The 20986-nt window shown below is 43.8% G+C and overlaps 1 protein-coding gene across 1 annotated transcript in view; it reads left to right on the forward strand.

Annotated features, from left to right (window-relative positions):
- Positions 1–13765: 13765 nt before the first annotated feature.
- The window catches only part of LOC142499702 (alcohol dehydrogenase 1-like), a 25083-nt gene continuing 17862 nt past the window's right edge, over positions 13766–20986 (forward strand). Inside the window, exon 1 of the mRNA XM_075609478.1 lies at positions 13766–13907. Coding sequence (XP_075465593.1) covers positions 13890–13907 — 18 coding nt within the window. The 5' untranslated portion in view covers positions 13766–13889. The remainder of the gene's footprint in view (positions 13908–20986) is intronic.

Here is a 20986-nt window from a genome sequence, read left to right on the forward strand (position 1 = left end):
ATAGTTTGCCTTTTTTTTTTTTTTCAAATAGTTTTATTAGGCATTGGTACAACAGGTGATTTACAGTTTCATTACATCGCCTAATACATAAACATTTTAACTTTTTCTGGGGTAAAGAAGGGGTCACCTTAGGTGACCCTGAAAAGGAGGTCCTCTAAGGGAGAGGACAGAAGGATCAAGAGGAGTGGGTGAGGGGGGGGGGAGGGAGAACTTCACAACCTGGAGGCCCTATCTTTGTGATACTTGGACCTACTAGGTCAGCATTGGGGAACGGATGAGATTGGTTTGCTCTAGTACTAGCTTTCTGTCTGTCAGGGCCTTCATCTGTTGAAGAGCCACCAGGGTTCCCATATCTTATCAAAGGCGATGAGCCTTTGCCTCAGCATTGCCGTCAACTTCTCCATTGTCATCACTTCGCTGATCCTCTTTTTAATGGATTTTTTAGATGGTGTGGTTTGTCTCTTCCAGGATGCCGCAATCTCACATCTGGCCGCAGTTAGAATGTGGGAGATTAATTTCCTAGTTGTCCGGGCAATACCTGGTATTGGCCTGGCAAGTAGGAAGGTCAGCGGTTCTATAGGTAATTCTAGGTCTGTGACCTCTTTTATTAAATTTTGAACCTTAGTCCAATACTTTTCAATTTCTGGGCAGGTCCACCAAATGTGGGCCATGTCCCCTCTATGACCGCAGCCTCTCCAACACAAATCTGACGCCAGGGGGTATATCTGGTTCAACCTCGCTGGAGTGAGGTACCAGTGGTAGAGAATTTTATAAATATTCTCCTTCGTGACGGTGCATAGAGACGTTCCTGAGGCTGCTAGCCAAATTTCCTCCCAAATCTCCCTTTCTATTATGATGTTCAGGTCAGCAGCCCATTTGAGCATATAGTCGTGCTCTTGGATGGTTTTTGAGTTATACAGAATGGTATATATACTAGAAATTAATCCCCTTTGGTATGTGTTTGCTTGACACAATCGTTCGAATTTTGTAAGGGAGGGGAATTCTGGGGATGGGCATATCTTTTGGGCAAAATGTCGGATTTGTAAGTATTTAAATGTATCCAATTCCCTGATTTTATATTTGGCTTTGACTTCTTGGAAGCTCAGGAACGTGTCAAATCTCAGGAGGTCCGCGATCGTCCCGACCCCCCCCTCTTTAAGTCGGTCGTATAGCTTAGAACCGCATCCCGGTGGAAACTTTGGGTTGTTGGGTAAGGGCGTGAGTTGTGGGCTAGCAGAGCTCAGCCCGAATCTGGTCTTGCTTTTTGACCATACATCCCACGTGAACAGGGACGCTTGTAGTTTTAAATTATGCATCTGCTTATCTCCTTTATCCAAACTCCATAGGCAGGCCTGCAGAGAAGGCATTCTGGCATATTTAGATTCAATATCGATCCAGCAGTGTTTCGCTGGATCAGCATTCCACATGACAGCTTGTTTCAATTGAGCTGCTATGTAATATTTGTGTATATCTGGGACAGCCATACCCCCTCTACTCCTTGGTGCCAACAGAACCGATCTTGCAACCCTGGGCCTTTTGTCCTGCCAAATGAAATTAAACATTCTGTTTTGTATGCTCTTTAGATCAGCGCCAGGCACCTGGATCGGGAGTGTCTGGAAGTAGTACAAAATTCTAGGGAGAATATTCATCTTAATTGAGACCATTCTCCCAATCCAAGATATCTGGTAACCTTGCCACTGTTCCAAATCTTTTTTAATTGTTGCCCAGAGCGCTGGGTAGTTGTCTTGATATAGAGCATTGTAGTGTCTTGATATATTTACTCCCAAATATTTAATATATGCAGGACACCACCGGTAGTTGAAATTCAGTTTGAGTAGTTTCACTTCCACGTCAGGTAGGCTGATATTTAAGGCCTCTGACTTTCCGCTGTTTATTTTATATCCAGACACTTTACCAAAGTCCGATAGTTCTCTTTGAAGGTTCGGAAGAGAAGTTTGGGGTCTGGACAGGGTCAGAATGATATCGTCGGCGAATAGGGATATTTTAAAATTTGTTTCCCCAATCTCGACACCCTGTATATTTATATTATTTCGAATTTTGGTTGCAAGTGGTTCGATCGTGAGGGCGAAAAGAAGAGGAGATAGGGGACAACCCTGCCTTGTGCCATTTTTAATTTGAAATCTCTCGCCCGTTCCCCCTGGGAGTTTAACCGCAGCGGAAGGGTTCTGGTAGAGAGCCCGGATTCCATCCAGGAACTTATCTTTGAAACCAAATTTTTCCAAGGTCTTATCTAGGAATAACCAGTCTATCCTATCGAATGCCTTCTCTGCATCTAGGCTCAGTAGCATAGCCCTTGTTTTGGACATGTGGACATGGTCGACTATGTTTATTAATTTACGTGTGTTATCCGCTGCTTGTCGTCCTGAGACAAATCCAACTTGGTCTGGGTGGATGAGTCTAGGTAATATGGGGTTTAGTCTGTTCGCGAGTATCTTACTGTACAGTTTTAAGTCGTTATTCAAAAGGGATATGGGCCTATAACTTCCACACTGGGTCGGGTCTTTCCCCTCCTTATGGATTATAGCTAAATTAGCTGAGGACATTGAGTTTGGTATTGTGTTCCCTTCCATAAAGGAATTGAACAGGTTCAGAAGATGGGGTGTCAGTATAGGTAGGAATTTCTTATAGTAGAAATTTGTGTAGCCGTCAGGTCCCGGCGCTTTGGAGGATTTGGACGCTTTTACCGCCGCTGACAATTCTTCCACTGTTATTTTACCATTTAACCTTTCATTCTCCTCCTCTGTCAGGGAGGGAAGATTACAATCGGCAAGGTAATTTATTATTGATGCTTCTGCGGTTGACTTTGGAATAGCGGAGTCAGATCTCAGATTGTATAGTTTGGTGTAAAATTTGGTAAATTCCTCCGCTATTTTTTTCTCATTATAGATTATCTCACCAGACCTATTCCTGATCACCGTGATCTGTGATCTTTTTTGTACGCCTCTTAATTTGCCAGCAAGAAGTCTATCAGCTTTGTTCCCTTTGTCGTAATACCTCTGACCCGTCCATTTTAAGGCTTTTTCTACATTTTCCAATTGTATATCTTTTAATTTGGTTCTGGTAGCTGTCAGTAATTTGTAAATTCTCCTGGACGGGTTCAGTTTGTGTTGCTGCTCTAGTTGTATGATCTTATCCGTGAGCTCTTTGGTTAGTTTTACTTTGACTTTCTTCCTATATGATGCTATCGAGATAAGTTGGCCTCTAATAGCCGCTTTGTGGGCTTCCCACAGGATAGCTGGGGAGTCTACCGTGCCTAAGTTTAGTCTAAAGTAATTCTTGAGGGCTCTTTTGACTTCTTTTTCTGTCTCTTTATTGTTTAGAAGAGAATCGTTTAGTCTCCAATTATATGTGTATGTTTTTATAAATGGGGCCGTGAGAAATAAAGAAATTGGTGCGTGGTCTGACCAAGTGATTGGACCTATGTCTGTGTCGGTTGTTGCCTCTAGTACATTCTTGGTGGCAAGAAAACAGTCAATCCGAGAATAGGTCTGGTGAGGGGCCGAGAAAAAAGTATAGTCTCTTTGTCCCTGGTGTTGTGCTCTCCAAATATCTACTAGGGAGAAATCCTTTATAATGTCCCTGAAATTTTTCCCCAATCTTATTGCTTGGGGCGGGGGTGGCCGACCCAGTGTGGTCGATTTGTCCTCTGTCGGGTTGAGTACCATATTTAAATCACCTCCTATTAACAAAGAGGACAAATAATCCGGGTCAGTCTCTTCTAATACTTTTCTTAGGAAATCCGTCTGATTTTCGTTGGGGGCGTAGAGGTTGATCAGGGCGATCGCGGACCCCGCCAGCGATCCATACACCACCACGAATCTACCCTCTGGGTCTGTTGTGACTTTTGTTAAATTGAAGGGGGTGCCTTGTCTAATCAATATAGCTACTCCCCTTTTTTTTACTATTAAATGATGAGTAGTAACTCATAGGATACGTGTTTTGAAATGTTTTAGGCGGCTCCTGCGCAGTGAAGTGCGTCTCCTGGAGAAAGACAATATCACCATTGAGCTTTTTTAATTCTTGAAGAGCTAGCCTTCTTTTCTTATTATTCTGTAGTCCCTTTACATTGAGAGATACTAATTTAATTGGTCCTTGTTTGGCCATTGTCACCCTTCTCTATCTCAACTTTTTAGGTCCTGCTTATCCTTACAAGGACCAGTGGCTATGTGCGTAACTAGATGGTACTCTCGTTTTTTGTGGGCCTTGGTTAACCAGGGTGTGAGGGGGGGGGGGGGAGGGGGCCTGCTGGGATAGTTTCAGCAGGTAACAGAAAGAGAGGAAAATAGACCTTGTTCTGGTCTTAATGGAACAAGACCGACCTAACGGGCAGTCGGTTTGTCGGGTAAAGCACCCTTAGGGGGTGGGTCCGGTGGCGATAACCGACCGGAATGGGCGAGGAAGGGACCCTATAGATCCGTGTATTACCCACTATTCCCTCTTGTTTTCCCTATGATGAGGGGGGAGTCATGAGAGTGAGACTTGCCTCTATTTGGTGGGAAGGGGTAAGGGGTGGTCGGGGCCAATTTGGGGGGTATGTGGAGAGGGAAAGTTGGTCGTCAGGTGTTGGGGCCTGAAATCTGCTTTGATCTTTTAATTTTGGTTACTTCTACTCAATCTTGAAAGGGCCTCCTGACTTTGGGTACCCTTTCTGTTTATTATAGGCTAGACTAGGTTAGCGAGGTGTTATTTTTATTCCCCTTATTTGGCCTAATGGGCATATTCTAATCTCAGCGGGTGTGAGTTGTATTCCTGGGTAGTTCTGTATCTGGGGGGAAAAGGGGGGGAGGAGGGGGGTGTGTGGGAGGGGGGGGGCGGGAAGGGGGGAAGGAAGGGGGAGGGGGGGGGAGGAGGAAAGGGGGAGGATGGACGGGGAAAAGGGAGTGGGGGGGGAGTGGGGGGAGGGATATAGGGAGAGGGGGGGGGAAAAGGCGGGGAGTATCAAAGTGTAACAAGGGGTACAGGAAGGTGGTTCTTACACCATGAAGTCATCATGTTTCCTATAAACTGCATGGCAATATGTCATTACATTAATCACTGCCTTGTGGGAAGGGGCAACATTCAGTGGGAGATCCGAGTTTCTCTGGTACCTATGGGAGTCTTGGGATTTACAATAACCTTGACTGGGGGTGGGGGTAAGGAGGGGGAGGGGAGGTGAGGGGAAGGAGGGAAAGGGGGAAGAGGGGGGGGGATGGAAGAGGGGGGGGAAGGGAGGGTGGGGGGGGACTTATAGGTATACAGGGTTGTAACACATACATTTAGACATCTTTTGTTTTGAGTGGTTTATACAATCATTTGCTTTTTCATCAATTACCTCCTCATATAGATATACAGTCTACATTCTATGATCACAATTTCTTTGCTACCTTTGGATATCCTGGTCTATTCATTGGAGTAAGCAAGGGGCAGTGGGAAAGGGGAGGGACAATGGGAGAGGGGGGGAGGGGGGAGGGGAAGGGAAAGGGGGGAGGGGGGGGTAAGGGGGGGAGGGGAGCATGTATATGTCGGCGGGGAACACAAAGGGTTAGGAATAAACCTTTGGGCACTTTTGTTTTATACTGATTATGCAACCTTGGAGCTTGGAAGGGGGAGAGAAAAAAAAAAAAAATAGCGCTGGGAAAGGGTGGAGGGAAGGATGGGGGGAAGGGTGGGGGAAGAGGGGGGGGAAGGGTGGGGGAAGAGGGGGGGTAAGGGTGGGGGAAGAGGGGGGGAAGGGTGGGGGAAGAGGGGGGGAAGGTTGGGGGAAGAGGGGGGGGAAGGGTGGGGGAAGAGGGGGGGAAGGGTGGGGGAAGAGGGGGGGAAGGGTGGGGGAAGAGGGGGGGGGAAGGGTGGTGGAAGAGGGGGGGGAAGGGTGGGGGAAGGGGGGGGGAAGGGTGGGGGAAGAGGGGGGGGAAGAGGGGGGGAAGAGGGGGGGGAAGGGTGGGGGAAGAGGGGGGGGAAGGGTGGGGGAAGAGGGGGGGGAAAGGGTGGGGGAAGAGGGGGGGGAAAGGGTGGGGGAAGAGGGGGGGAAGGGTGGGGGAAGAGGGGAGGGAAGGAGAGGGGGAGGCAGGGAGGGGGGTATAGGGAAGGGAGGGCTGGGATGAGGAGAGGGGCAGGTTATCTGGGTAAATGGCCGCAATGCAGGGGGGGGGGGTGATAATCATTTTCCCCTCTGGAGCCTCAGTCTATATAGCTATTACAGTGTTACCATTAACTTGTAACTATATTAACTAACAGCACACATATTCTAACTATGTACAACTTAAACTTTATGCCACAGACCCTTCTGGAGCAGGTCTTTCATCAGGGGAGGTGTTCAAAACTCGGGGGAGAGGCAACTGCCTCAAATCACCCCTGGGACCTTGTATAGACCCTGTCCGGTGGTCAACGTCCTGGTCGGAGGGTTGTTTCGCTCCGTCTGGAGGGGGTCCTCCGCTTACGCTTTGCCGGAGGAAAGCAGAATCCAGGCCGTGTCACGGGGGGATGGTGTAGCCTCGCGAGACTCCGCTCTTGATCCGGCATTGAAGGCAGTCGATGTCTCCTCTTCCCGCTTGCGTGGCCAGTCGGGACTGGTCTGGGTGAGTACCAGTAAAGGATCTTCCTTCGGAGGGGATCTTACCAAGGGCTGGTAAGGTCTTTGATCCAGCCGCGGGTGGGATCTCGCCTCGACGGGCTGCCGCAATCTTCTGACTGCTCCGGCTCGCCTGGGGCTCTGCATCACGGCTGAGTTATCTTTGTTTTGGTTGCCTTTGCCCCGCTAGACGCTCAGAGGCTCTCGTCGGGGGATCTTCAGGCTCCTGTCTCTGAGGGCCGCGTTCCTCCACGGGCCAGGATGCAGGGGGGGTCAGTCCCAGAGCTCGCACTACCTGAGGTATGTCTTCCGGGTAACGGGTGATAAAGTATTTCCCTTTATGTGGTATTACCAATCTGAAGGGAAACCCCCATTTATACTTTATTCCATTTTCTCTTAGTAAGAGAGTCAGTGGCCTCAGTTCTTTGCGGCGGTCGATCGTTTTCTTAGACAAGTCACTATAGACTTGTATGGGTTCGTCTCTGAAACAGACCGAGTCCTTCTCCCGGCAGGCACTAATTATCTTCTCCTTAGTCGAGTATCTGTGCATTCGGACGACCACATCCCTTCTCCGGTTGGGGTCATCCGATCGCGGGCCCAGCGCACGGTGGGCCCTGTCGATCTCGAGGTCTCTTTCCTCCAGATCCTCGCAGACTGTGGTGAAGAAGTCTCTGAGGTATTCTCTGAGCTGGCCTGGGAGAACCGCTTCCGGCACCCCTCTTATTCTGAGGTTTTGGCGGCGGTCGCGGTTCTCTTGATCCTCGATGTCGTCTTGTAGGGCGCGCACCTCTGCTCCCAGCCGATTAATTTCTTTGTCCGCGGCCTCTTGATGTTTGAGGGCCTCCTCTAATTTGGTCTCCAGTGCTACGGTTCTTTTTGTTAGGCCTTGTATGTCCTGTTTTAACTCGTCCACCGCTTCGCGCAGGTTGGACTGTAGGGATCGGTAAAGTTTATTATGCAACTCCTCTAGGAAGGCCTTTGTTATTCCTTCCTCCGTGGGCGGCATTTCTTGCTGCCGGTCCCGCTCCGTTGCCGGCGACTTTGCTCCACGTGCGCCAGGCGGGGAGGCGCCATCTTGTTTTTTCAAGCCCGAGTCGGAGCTCTGCTTCGCCGGGGGGAAATACTTTGTAACGCTCTGCCCGGGCTGGGTTTTTGTTTTATGGGACATGCCTGAGTGGTTAGAGGTTTGCTGCATATATTTTGCGGTCGGGAAAGTCGGGGTAAATCTATATTTAATTCGTTTGCAGCATTAGGGTCTCAGGAGCTCTCCTCTTACCCTTCCGTCTCGGTCGACGTCATCGACACGCCCCGCAATAGTTTGTCTTTAGCAATTGAATAGGGAATTGTATAATTGATTTGTATTGTATTTTAATTGTTTGAGGAAATGGATTAATTGATTGATGCTAATTGTATTGATGTTGGTTAGTTTCTAATTGATTTTCAGGATGGCATTGGTGGTTAGGGGACATTGTTCATAGTGTATTTTATTGTTACATATATTTTGCATAGTGTTATATGATGCACAGATTAATTGCATCATGTACACACTCAATGCAATTGTGTGACATTTCATAGACATTTGTGTAGCTGCAGTTTGGTTTGTTTATATTTGCAATGGCTGCTGCATTTATTTTAACATGCACTGTGGTGATTTTAAGATTAAAAATGCATGTTTTGATTTATGCATGTTTTATGTGTTTAATAATGGGCAAATAATCTATTATCCATATCTGGATAATAGTTATTTGGCACATTATTGTACTGTAGGTGTTGGGGGGGAGGGGGATGTATGTATAGGTCCGGTTTATTTATTTTACATTCAGGGTTGGTTCCTTGCGTGAGACCTCTGGAGACCACCTGCGGTCTCATTAGGTATCTCACGGGTATCAGGCTGGTGGTTCCACGGGTGACACCTGCGGGGAAGAACCAGTGGTCCCACATCCGTGGGGGCACAGCGGACCCGTAGGTGCGGGGATGAAGCGGTGGTCCCACATCCGTGGGGGCACCACAGACCCGTAGTGAGCCCTCGTGAGTTCCCCAGACCCCGGTGAGGACAACCCGAGGCCCCGCAGACACCTGTGGGTCTGACCCGGGGCTCCCAGACATCCGCGGGCCTACCGTGGGGACCCAATTGTGGCCCACGGTGACCCAAGGAGACCACCTATGGGCCATGGTGCTTGGTGGGACCCACAACGGGCCTCCAGAACCTGTGTGAAACAAGTTCTGGTACCCTGTAGGTCTGTCAGGTGACCCGCCAGCCCGCCGGGGACTCGCGTGGGGCTGGGGTATGAACCCTGTATGTAAAAGAATAAATCATGTATTTATGGGGGGGGCACAGGGGGTGGGTTATGTATTTAATAAATAGAATGATGTTTATTGTGGGGCAGTGTATTGTTTTTATTGTGGGTAATGGGGGGTGGGGGAGGGTGTATTGGCCCCAAGGGTATGTGGGTAGGCCTCCCTTGTGGGTAGTGGGTGAGGGTGGTTAGGCCTCATGGGGTGGGGGGTTAGTGTGGGCGGGGTATGTAGGCCTCCCGAGTGGTGGGTGAGTGTGGGTTAACCCCTTAATGATTGCAGCGGTTAATAACCGCTATGGTGATTAAGGGTTTAGGGGACATTACATTGGCTATTGTAATTGTTGTGCATGTTTTGCAGCACCATAGGGGCATGGGCAGAATGAAGATGAGGATGAAGACGGCCTTCATCGTGGGTGCCTGTAAAAGGTAAGTGTAATATGTTTTGACTGTATTTATTGAATGTTATATGTATTTAAAATGGGCAAATGCATTATTATCCATATTTGGATAATAGTAATTTTGCCCATTACTGTATGGTATGTGTTAGGGGGGTGTATTTAGTTATAATTGTTGTTTCTTATTTTTGGAGGTGCAACATTGGTACCGCAGGCCCGCGGGTACCCCGGGACTCCTGCGGGGACCTGGGATGGCCGCGGGGACCCCCGGACTCCCGCAGGGACCCCCGCACTCCCGTGGGGACCCCCGCTTGGTGAGCCGGGGACCCCCGAACACCCGCGGGGTCAGCCGGGAACACCCACGCGACCCCCGGGCTCCGTCGGGACCCCCACGGGGTCAGCCGGGGACACCCGCCGGCCTGTTCTATGGGTTTTGCGCATGCAAAAATAAAAAGCAAGAATTTTTACTAAGTCAAGATTTCTTTGCGTCTACTCTGACCTGGCGTGTTTTGATCAACGCAACTTTCGCGTTTGCTAAGGTTGTGTTATTTAGTGCATCCCGCTCAAGGGCAGAATTTCACGCAAACAGGGTTGCGATCGAGCAAAGTTGGACTTAGAAAACAATCCTGAAAAAAGTCATTTTTAGACCGCAAAGTGCCTGTTTGCGTAGCTTAGTGCATCGGGTTGAGCCAAAAATCACGATCGAAGAGCACTTTGTGGTCTAAAAGTGACTTATCGGAGCTTAGTGCATAGCCCCCTTAATATCAGTTTAAGACGGAAGTTTGTTTCATAAACAGATAAGCAAAGAATAATCAACAAAAAATATATGCTGTTCATATGCAGTCATCATACATCCTGGCATAGCATGAATGATCACAACTGATTAAAGTGAAATGGACAGGTGGCTTAGTGAGCCAAAAAGCAAAAAAAATTGCAATACTGTAGGTATCTACTGTACATGTATGATCACCATACATGAGGCATAGTCTGAATAGTCCCGACAGTTAGGCCTGGGACATAGTAGAGTAGGCTGTGCTGAGCCGCGCTGAGCAGATGCACTTACCCCCTGCATCTGTCATCAGCGCGGCTTTAGCAGCCGCTTCCGCATGCGTGCGGAGGCTCAGATATTTTGAGCAGACAAGCAAGTTTAAAATTTGCCGCTCAGGGGAGCGGAGGAGCGGTCACGTGACTGCTCACATCCAATGGGAGGGACTAGCCCCGCCTCCCGCCATGCCTCTGTTCCGCCTCCGACATGCTTTCGCCCCGCCTCCGCCCCGTCCCCAAAGCGCGCTCACTGCCTCGTCTGCCAGGACACAAAAAAGCTCCAGTTTTGAGCAGGCGAAGCAGAGCAGGAGCGCGAATCAGCGCGGCCCGAGGCCATAGAGTGAAAAATCGCCCGTGTTCATTTTTAGCCAACCAGGAAGTCATAGATGTATTCAAAATCAGAGAAGATTTTTGCAGTGTCAGCCCAGAACACAAGTACGTCTGCCCGCATAGGGGATATGACGTGATCTCTGGAACAAACCACCCTGATGTACGTTTCGCCAACTGCTTCTACCGTGGGTTTATATTACCCAAGTCCATGTCTTTTGAAACAAAATGATGTATGAATTAGACAATGAGTAATTAAGAGTCAGGGTATCTGCAAAAGTAAGTGAAACCCTGGTTTTATCAGCTAAATTAAAGGGGATAATTAGAATCAGCTGTTTAAATAATAAGTTAGATATTCAGGTGTGATTTTTTGGAGGCCCCACGATATATAAAGATCCGAAACTTTGTGAGTTTGGTCTTCACCATACAGGTGTGTGGAAACATGTCATCCCACGATGATAATACATCTTTGAGGACCTCAGAAAAACAGTTTTTGATGCTCATCAGTTTTTAAAGGGTTACAAAACAATTTCTAAGGGTTTGGAGCTCCACCAATCCACTGTCAGGCATATCGTGTACAATGGAGAAAGTTCAACACCAGTTACTCTAACCAAGAGCAGTCGTCCTACCAAAATCTTTCCAAGAAGAAATCGGCAAATCATCCAGGAAATCACAAAGAACCCTAGAATAACATCCAAGGATTTGCAAACCACTCTCACATTGTCTAATATGAATGTTCATGACTCAACTATCAGAAAAAGACTGACCAAGAATGGTGTTTATGGAAGGATAGCCAGGAGGAAATCACTGTTCTCTTAAAAGTACACTGCTGCCCGGCTGAAGTTCGCCAAAGAGTACATTAGTGATTCACAAGACCTCTGGAACAATGTTTTCTGGACAAACTAGTCAAAGGTAGAACATTTTGGCCTCAATGAGAAATGTTATGTTTGTTGAAAACCAAACATTGTGTTCGAACAAAAGAACCTCATCCCAACCGTCAAGCATGGTGGTAGGAGTATGATGGTAAGGAGCTGCTTTGCTGCCTCAGTACATAGACGGCTTGCCATAATGGAAATGGCAATTCTTGCATTGTACTGTATAAGAAGATTCTAGAGGAGAAAGCCAGGCCATCTGTTCGTGAGCTGAAGCTGAAGTGAAAAAGGGTCATGCAACAAGACAATAATCCTAAACATACAAGGGACAGAGAGGGACATTGTAATATAAAATCAGTCACAATCACCAAGCGCTTCCCTAGATGTCAGTTTAATCATTTGATAAACAAGCCATCCCCTACATCTGTAAAATAGTTATATCACCTGAATATTTCTGTATCAATTGTCACCAGTACAGGAGTATGATATATCTATAGTAAGCCAATCTATGTATCACATATACTAATTTATGTATATATATATATATATTCCACTTACCAGAACTCCCTCCTACTGTCTCTGTACGTTCTCCCTACCTACCAATTAGATTGTAAGCTCCTCGGGGCAGGGACTCCTCTTCCTTAATGTTATGTTTATGTCTATAGCACTTATTCCCATGATCTGTTATTTATATTATCTGTTATTTATTCGATTACCACATGTATTACTACTGTGATGCGCTATGTACATTAATGGTGCTATATAAATAAAGACATACAATACAATACAATTAACACTCCCGGTTAATAATCAAGTCACAGTCTAAAGAATAGTGAATACTCACCATGAGTTGATGTAACGCTGTGAGTGTAATTCTGAATTTTTGTGTAGAGAGGGTGGGTGATGGGGGTAGTTGCCCTGGGGTGGGTGGCTAGGCCATCCTGGGGGTGGTGGATTGTGGGAGAGGTTAACCATTTAATTACCTTAAAGGTTAGCCGCTAAGGTAATGAAGGGGGAATAGTAATGTATTTTAATATTGTTAATGTATTTTGTTTTATAATACCTGACTATGTATTGCTAATGAGGCCTTCTAAGCCTCCCATTGAAAGGGCTTAGTTATCCACAGTGACAATCAATGGTTTTATGTGCAGAATTTCTTTTTAATGAGATTATAAAAAATCTAAACCAGTATTACAGATAAAATTATAAATAGAGTGCAAACCTCATAGCATAGTATTTATTAAAAAATGACAATGTAGAATAATCACACTGTCCTGTGTTGTACTGTGTGTGAGTTTCTCTGTCTCTCTCCCCCTGCCTCTGCAGCCAGCCCTGTCCCATACTCTCTCGCACAAATCGTTGTGCAGATAAGAGGGTGTGGCAGTTTTACGTGGCATGCTGTAGTTCCAGGTGTAATTTTTAGCAACGGATTAATCTGCCGACGTTTTTTTTTTTAATTTCAACAGTGGATTAAACCGTTAGCACTTTTTCTTAATTTACAACAGCAGATTCCAACTAAACATAATCCGTGCAATGGATTTTCGTTAATCCCACTGGGTGTGTAATTTAAAACCGCACAACTGAGCCACATAGGGGGATTTTAAATGATGTGTACAGATTGAAGTTGGGAAAATCCATCTACCGATTTTACACCGAGGAACGGATTTTGCAGGGAAAACCCATCTATACTGTTAATGTTGAGGCTGTGATAACATTATGAATACAGTAGCATTAGGATAGTATTGTAATTACTTCCACTACTTGCACTAAAATGCGTTTGTTAAAACGTAAATGTAAAATCTGCATTATAAGCATAATAAAGATATTACATTGTTACTGTTGTTTTAATAGTCAACAGATACACTTGCATATCTGGTAGAAACATCTGAATAGTCAGTATAGATTTACAGGTCAGTCACAACACAAATGCAGAACAGGTTCCCTGGTTTGTATTATATAGATTTTATTAGGAATTGCTATATTTACTATTCCAAAGTAGAGAAAAAATAAACTCTAAAACAGAGGTGGCATACATTTGTTATAGCAATTAGTAAGAAAAAAGGTGGTAACCCTGTTTAAACCTTGTATTCTTTTAGTAAACAAAATGACTTTGCTAAAATCATGGTACAGCTAAGACTCTTTCAGCTCACATAATGTACTGTTGGTGTATATTTTTTGGCATAGAATATGTTAGCTAAAGGTGTTTGTTGATTGACTGGTACCGGCATTTGTTTTGTTACTTCTAAGCATCGCCTGCTTTAGGGGTGTAGCCATCAAAGGATTGGGTCCCTATATATACTGTAGCTGCTTCACTCAGAAAGCAGAAAGAATTGGCAGTCTTTTCTACAGTTTGGCAAAGCTGTCCAACTGAAAAAAAAAAACAGAAATGTCAACCGTTGGAAAAGTAAGTCAAGTATTTTAATATTTATTTCTTGCAGATTTATATTTACTGCACAAATCAACATTCTGTGCAGTTAAATATCGGTGATGCACGTTAAAAATGTAGATGAAACTTTGTGTGCAAATGTTTTGTGTGTCTAAATATTTGTCCTATTGACATGTTATTTCAATTATATATGTAAAATGCTGTACTTAACTGTGATTAAAGAGAACATAGGAATAAATTACGAGCCTTTTCCTATAATTTTAATGCAGTGCAAAGAAAAGAGGTATAAGGCCTAATTAGTATTGTACCTATTGAATTGCATTCTTCCCAAAACAATCATTTACATGATGAGGATAAGTACCTGTGTACATACCCAAAACACGTAGGAAATAAGCTAATGTAAATATTCAAATCTCCCTCTCGCTTGTTGAAACAAACAAATCTTTGCAAAATTGTTCGTCTAAAGAATGGACCAATTTAGTATGATTTGGGAGAAAAATTCACAATTCCAGAGTATTGTAACATTTTCTTATCAAACGTTTTGAAAAACAGGCATTTGAAGGTACTGAATCTGATGCACAAATGATATGCTGTGTAATCTATGTTTTAAGCTTCTTACAGTAGATATGTTTTCTAGTAATTATAGTGTTTCATTACTATACTGTACATGATGCAAAAAACACTAATCAAGTTTCTGCCCGTTGTGATAATACAGAAATGTCTTTATATTTATTGTAGTTGTATTGTGGATAAACTCTGCTTATAGTTAAAGTAATGTAAACATAGTAAAACAGGATGAAGATCTATACTTAGATTTCAATGTGGCAGTAAGTAGGGGAAAAAATATAATTTAAATAAAACTAGTTCAGTTTTCATCTTACCTTTTTTATGTTTCAGGCTCAGTTTTATTTTGTTATTCTTCCATTTAGATTATAATCCCTGCAGGACATGAATATCTCTTGCGCAACCTGTTTATATGACAACCTAATTATCTAATGCTCAGTAACTGGTCTACAACAGTGATGAAGAGGCAAACACAAATGTAGTAACGTTGTCCTTGATTGCAGGAAAATATCATTTGTGTGGTTATTAGCAATGTGAAACAAAGATGAAAGTATTGTTTTACAAAAGTAGATGTCCGAAGAGCAGAACATACAAGCATAATAACGTTATAAAAAGGTGACTGGGATATTTCTGCTTCACTCGGATAAATGGTACTAAAAGCTTTAACAACACACATAATTGGATGATAGCTTTTTTTTAATTACGGATGTAGCAGACGGTGTTCCGCCTGTTACCGCAGTGTGTTACATTAATGCTGTCGTGTTATTTAACAGTAGTGCTATTGAAAACAATGGTTAAGGAGATAAGACGTGTTTCTTAACTAACGTGTTATTATGTACGTTAACAGTGGGTAATAATGTCTGCTACATCTGTATATATTATTTGTCATAACACATACATTTCTGTATCAGTTTAATATTGATAACAGAAATCAAATAGTTATGGAGAGGTTCAAGTACACATCTCAGAAGGGGAGCACTAAAGTATGCTTTGACAGTGGTGCTGCCCATCAACTGGTTTAGCTCACTTTTTGTATACAGTATGTCCTAATAAAGCTCTTTATATTTTTCCAACATTTGCTACTTCTGGGGTTCCAGAGTGCAGCTGCTCCATATTTCTCTTTTGTCTAGTCCCACCGGATTTATCAAAAAAAGGGTTTATTGAAGGGTTTATTAAACGGTCAACGTTCCGGATCAACAAATGAAAAAGTTCTAGCTTAAACCGAAATGTTTACCATTTTTTATAAGTCCTATGGGTGCCTGATATACATACATATATACATAAACAGATATGGGAAAGCAGGAATAAACCTTTTGCATAACCTATTACTGCTTTCACAACATCTGTTTTTATCATTATTTCTATTTGGTAGAAAAGTATACTAGACAGCACTCATAATATATATATGAGGGAAAAACAAATAAGTTGGTGCACACGGGAACCGGGAGGACCCTACTTCCTCCCAAATAACCTAAATAGCAAACAAATGTTCCCGGCACTCAAAATGAAAAGCATGAGTAAGTGGATCAGCCAAAAAAGAATTTAATGTTACATGTAGGATGCACACATAGGTCAAACAATGACAAAAGTAATCAAAATATACTCAGTCAGGGAGAGAAACAAGGCAGGGAGGGAATGAAAGGAAGGGAAAGAGGCAGAGGAAACAGGGGGATGGAGGGGGGAAAGTCCAGGGCAAGGGAAGCAACGTTTCGGGGTTAACGGGCCTGAAGAAGGGGTTTTTATACCCCGAAACGTTGCCCCCTTGCCCTGGACTTTTTTACCCTCCCTTTTCCTCTCCCTCTTTCCCTTCCTTTCATTCCCTCCCTTCCTTGTTTCTCTCCCTGACTGAGTACATTTTGATTACTTTGGTCATTGTTTGACCTATGTGTGCATCCTACATGTAACATTAAATTCTTTTTTGGCTGATCCACTTACTCATGCTTTTCATTTTGAGTGCCGGAAACATTTGTTTGCTATTTCTGTTTGGGTTGCACCCAGGCAGTTATACTGCACCGACACACTTTATTCGAGCAAATACCCGGTATGTACCTGGCAGATACCTGGAATGCGCCGCTCCTCACCTCTGACAAGCCCCGTTGCATTTGCCTTCCCAGCCTGGGTTCATGCCTGGCTGATGGGCGGCTGATTTGTTAAATGATAATGATTAGGATTTAATAGGCTGCAATGCTTCGCGTGTCTACCAGATGGCATAAATTCATGAATTGTAATGCAGTATATATATATATACTGTGCAGTATTGCAGCCAGGGGGAATAAAATGCTTCAATCCCTGCCTAGAAAATAACCCAATATACTCGGGCAGAAAACAGTCACAAACCTCAATACACCCGGGTATACCCGAATTCGTGGGACTAGCCGAGCTCGAATAAAGTGTGTCGCCAGTGTATATCCTTTTAGTGGAGAGCCACTATACACACATAATGCTAGATTGCTATAGAGTGGACGGCTGCGATGCTATGACAATAAAATATTTGTGAGCCTATGTAATGAACGTCGCAAAATTGGCGCAGACGCACATATCAAACTCAAGTTCAATTGCACTTGTGCTCACCTGCTGTATGTACTAATGTGGTGCACTAACCTCAATTTTTTCCATCTGTACCAGCTGCATAAAAAATGATGATTTCCATTAGTTTTGTTGCACAGAAATGGGCTGCTCAAAATTATCCATGAAGTTCAACTTGGCGTAAAAATTAAAAAGACTGTTAATACAGTAGTGTTAACGCAGAATGAAGTTGCTATGTACTGTATCAACAACCAAAAAACTATGTGACACAGCAAAATTGTTTCATTATATAGATTAACACAATGTTTTATTTTCACAGTATGGCTATTACAATTAATATTACACTCATAATTGATATTTACTAACACTAGTTATAAATTAAAAATACACAATTCTGTTTTCATTTAAATTATATAAATTAGGTTTTCAAAATGAGGGATGCATCAAAAATAATTTCATATAATAATTCATGAGTCCTATCAATATAGTCACATAATGAACGACTCACGTTATGTCATTTGTCATACATGTGTGAACACGGGTAAACAGCCAGTTAACCCACCAGGCGCTCAGAAAATGTAGCTGCAGCTGTGAAATGGTGTTTAAACAATAAATCTGATTGAAAGATGCCACTATCCCCCAATGTATGTTGAAATATAAGAAATTCTCTACAACTGGCTAGCTGTAAGCACAATGAAGTTGGAGAAAGACTTGAAGGGAGATAACTTACAGTTGCACTGGGGGACGTGATGAAGTGGCCCGTCTGTCTTCCTGCATGAACAATGCTGTGTGTCCCTCTGTCCGCGATGTCTCTTGCTGGAATAATGGGAAGATCTTCTCACGTTGCCAGCACTTTCTTCCGCCGCCAACCCTGCACCCGCTCGGACGCGGTGGGTGGTCACCTGACCGGCGGCAGTGCCGGTACTTCCGGACGCAGCGGGGAGACACAGATGCACCATACACAGCCCGGCGTGCAGGCAGCAGGCACCGGAACACTAGAAATCCTCCCTAGAGAGGTCAGTACGCCGCACAGCCGTGGAATAAAGCTTCAGAGAAGGCTGATCAGTGAAACATGAACTTTAATAGAACAAAGTGCAAACGGATCCTCTTGACGCGTTTCAGCCCGTCAGGCCTTTGTCAAAAGAGTGATCCGTTTGTAAAAACATGAGGCATATATAGCATTTGTCATACAGGTTAGTGCTGAAAGTGTTGACGCAACACACGTTTGAAAGAAACTGTTTGTACGTAGACTCTCTTGTCTTGCAACAAATGTAGCACTTCTGCAATTATGAGTATTCCAGGTTTATCTTAAACCCCTAAAATAGGGGTGCGCAAACAGGGGGGGCACCGAACCGACCCTGTTGCTTACAGAGGCCCCACACTCCTCCCCACAACATTTAAACTGATTGCCGAGGGAGAGCGTGGCGCCACTGTAACTGCCTCTTACTATCCCCGGCTTCTCATCCTGCATCTTCTCACAGCGACGACGCATCGCCATGACAATGCGGCATCGCCACGTCACATGATGCTGTGCCAGCGCAGAGATGAGGAGATGCCGGAGAGCAGGTAAAACGGCGAACGGGAGAGATGCGACGTAAAGAGTTTGCGCACCCCTGCCGTAAGACATGGGTATTTCTTAAATGCACAACAGAAAAGTATTTAAAAGTCAGAATCCAGTACAAAAGGATCTCATATCAAAGCTGCATGAAAGGGAAAGTTATAAACATACACATGGGAAGAAGAGGTCTTTTTGTACAGTGTGCAGCATCCTGCCAACTTACTATGAAGTTCAGGCGTGAAAAGAGGAATTCAGGAAAAGGGAGGGTTAGGAGGAGAATGTATTTTGTTATGAATATCACAGGCACGCTGGTCTTACTCTGTGACAGTATCCTTAAATGACCCCACAGATATGGGTGTAGAGAAAGACAGCATTTGCTCTAGCGTGAGCAGAATTTTACAGCTCAAGTGCCAATCCTAATAATAACCCAGCTTATTTGGAAAATATAAAATCCATTTATTTGTTATTACACATGCCAAGCAGCAGTTAAACGTTCATAGTATAAAACTAACTCTCTGGGGCACTTCTCTCGTCTATCAACAAGATTTACATTGATTCTTTAAGATAACGGCTAGCTTCCTCAAGCCAGGCTATCTAATGTGGATTCAACCTTCTCATTCTCAAAGACATTATTCAAGCTGAGTCCTGCATTGGATTTGTAATTTATTCAGAAATGATAGCCCAAGAATGCATCCATGTCGAGACTGTGGGAGTGGCAGCCCTAGCAGAATTAACTCACCAGACGGAATTCACCCAATACAGTATTCTTCTCTTATGTTATTCTGTTTCTAATTCATTTCCAAGCAGCTGGGTACCTATCAATTCTCGGCCCACTCTACATGGGACAAGCAAACTTCATCTACCTTATATTCATCTATTAGAGCTGACTTATCATAAAAGTAGGTTTGCAGTACTGCCTCAAAGAGTTATATACAGTATTAGAAGTAGAAATGTTGATGCAGTATTAAATAGATATACTGTGTATATTTACCTTTCCTGCTGAACTTGGAGGACACACTTTATTTAAGATTTTTCTAACACGCATAATAAGGATAAACAGCGACTTTAAATTGTTAACGGAGTACTGTAATTCTTTTTTTGTTTGTAGTCACTACTTGGGACGTTTTCGTCCACAAATCCCTATTGAAATCTGTGGGGATTTTAATCCGGACAGCTTAAACAGCCAGTTTGGGCAAAATAGAATTACCCCTTTACTGTATGTATTAATTAGAGAAATCCTGAAAACCTGTCCTGCTAGTAGCCCTTGAGGACCGAGATTGAGTACCCTTGATATACAGGGACAGCATGTATGTGGAGGTGGGTGGGACACCGATAAAGAAAGAAGGAATGAGAGGAGGACTGTTAAAGAATTCGAACAATATAGAACACAGTGCATTTATAATACAGTGCGATTGTCCAGTTTACATTTTTAGATGTGTAACATGTTCCAGTGAGAATAGAAGCATAATGTCAGACTAGCACTGTGCACAAACGTGCAGAATGTAATACAGAATATAATGCAGCTATGCCACCAGTGATATGAATTTTAGACAAGCAGCCTGTAGTTTGCAAAATGGAACACTGATTAGTTACTGTTACTGCTTTAAAGTACTTTCTAAAGACTTTTAGAGCAGGAGGGGAGAGGGGGGGCGGGCAATGGAATAAAACACAGCTCAGTAATGGGAGAGTATTTATTTTGTTATGATTATCGCTGGCATGCACACAGTCCTTACTCTGGGGTTATTTAAGGATAACTAGGGTTGAGTGTCACACAGATATGGGTGTACACAATGTAGAGAAAGATAGCCTCTGCTGCTGTGTGAGCTGCACTTCACAGATCACGTGTCAGTGCGAATATAATCCCATCTAGTTGGGATTTTGGAAAAATAAGATTCATGTTTTTAAAATTACACATGCAAAGCAGCAGTTACATTTCCATAGTATAAATGTAACTTTCTGAGGCACTTCAGTATGTATATCAACAATGATTGTATTAATCCTTTAAAATAAAGACCACCTGCTATACATATACAAGGCTATCTAATGTGGATGCAGCAATTCCGTGTGTGTTTAACTTCTCTGCTGAACTTGGAGGTCACACATTTTTTTTAAGACTACAGTACTAACAGAAGCATAACAGCAATGAACAATGACTTCAGGCGTGTTTTGTAAGACAAGTTTGCTGCGAGTTAATAACAATATACTGTAGTGGATATGTCACAGATTATCAACTGTCAATAAAGGCTTGGCATAGTAATGCCTCAGAGAGCTACAGTATGCATTAGAATAAGTAGAAATGTTGATGCCGTATTAAATAGACCACACAATTCACTGAGTATGTTTACCTTCTCTGCTGAACTTGGAGAACACTCTTTTTTTAAGACTTCTAATTTGAGATTGTCGGAACAGTCCAAATCTGTTCCCCAGAATTTCCAGGATAGTGTAGGCC

The sequence above is a fragment of the Ascaphus truei genome, chromosome 1 (assembly GCF_040206685.1).
Source record: "Ascaphus truei isolate aAscTru1 chromosome 1, aAscTru1.hap1, whole genome shotgun sequence".
Classification (NCBI taxonomy): domain Eukaryota; kingdom Metazoa; phylum Chordata; class Amphibia; order Anura; family Ascaphidae; genus Ascaphus; species Ascaphus truei.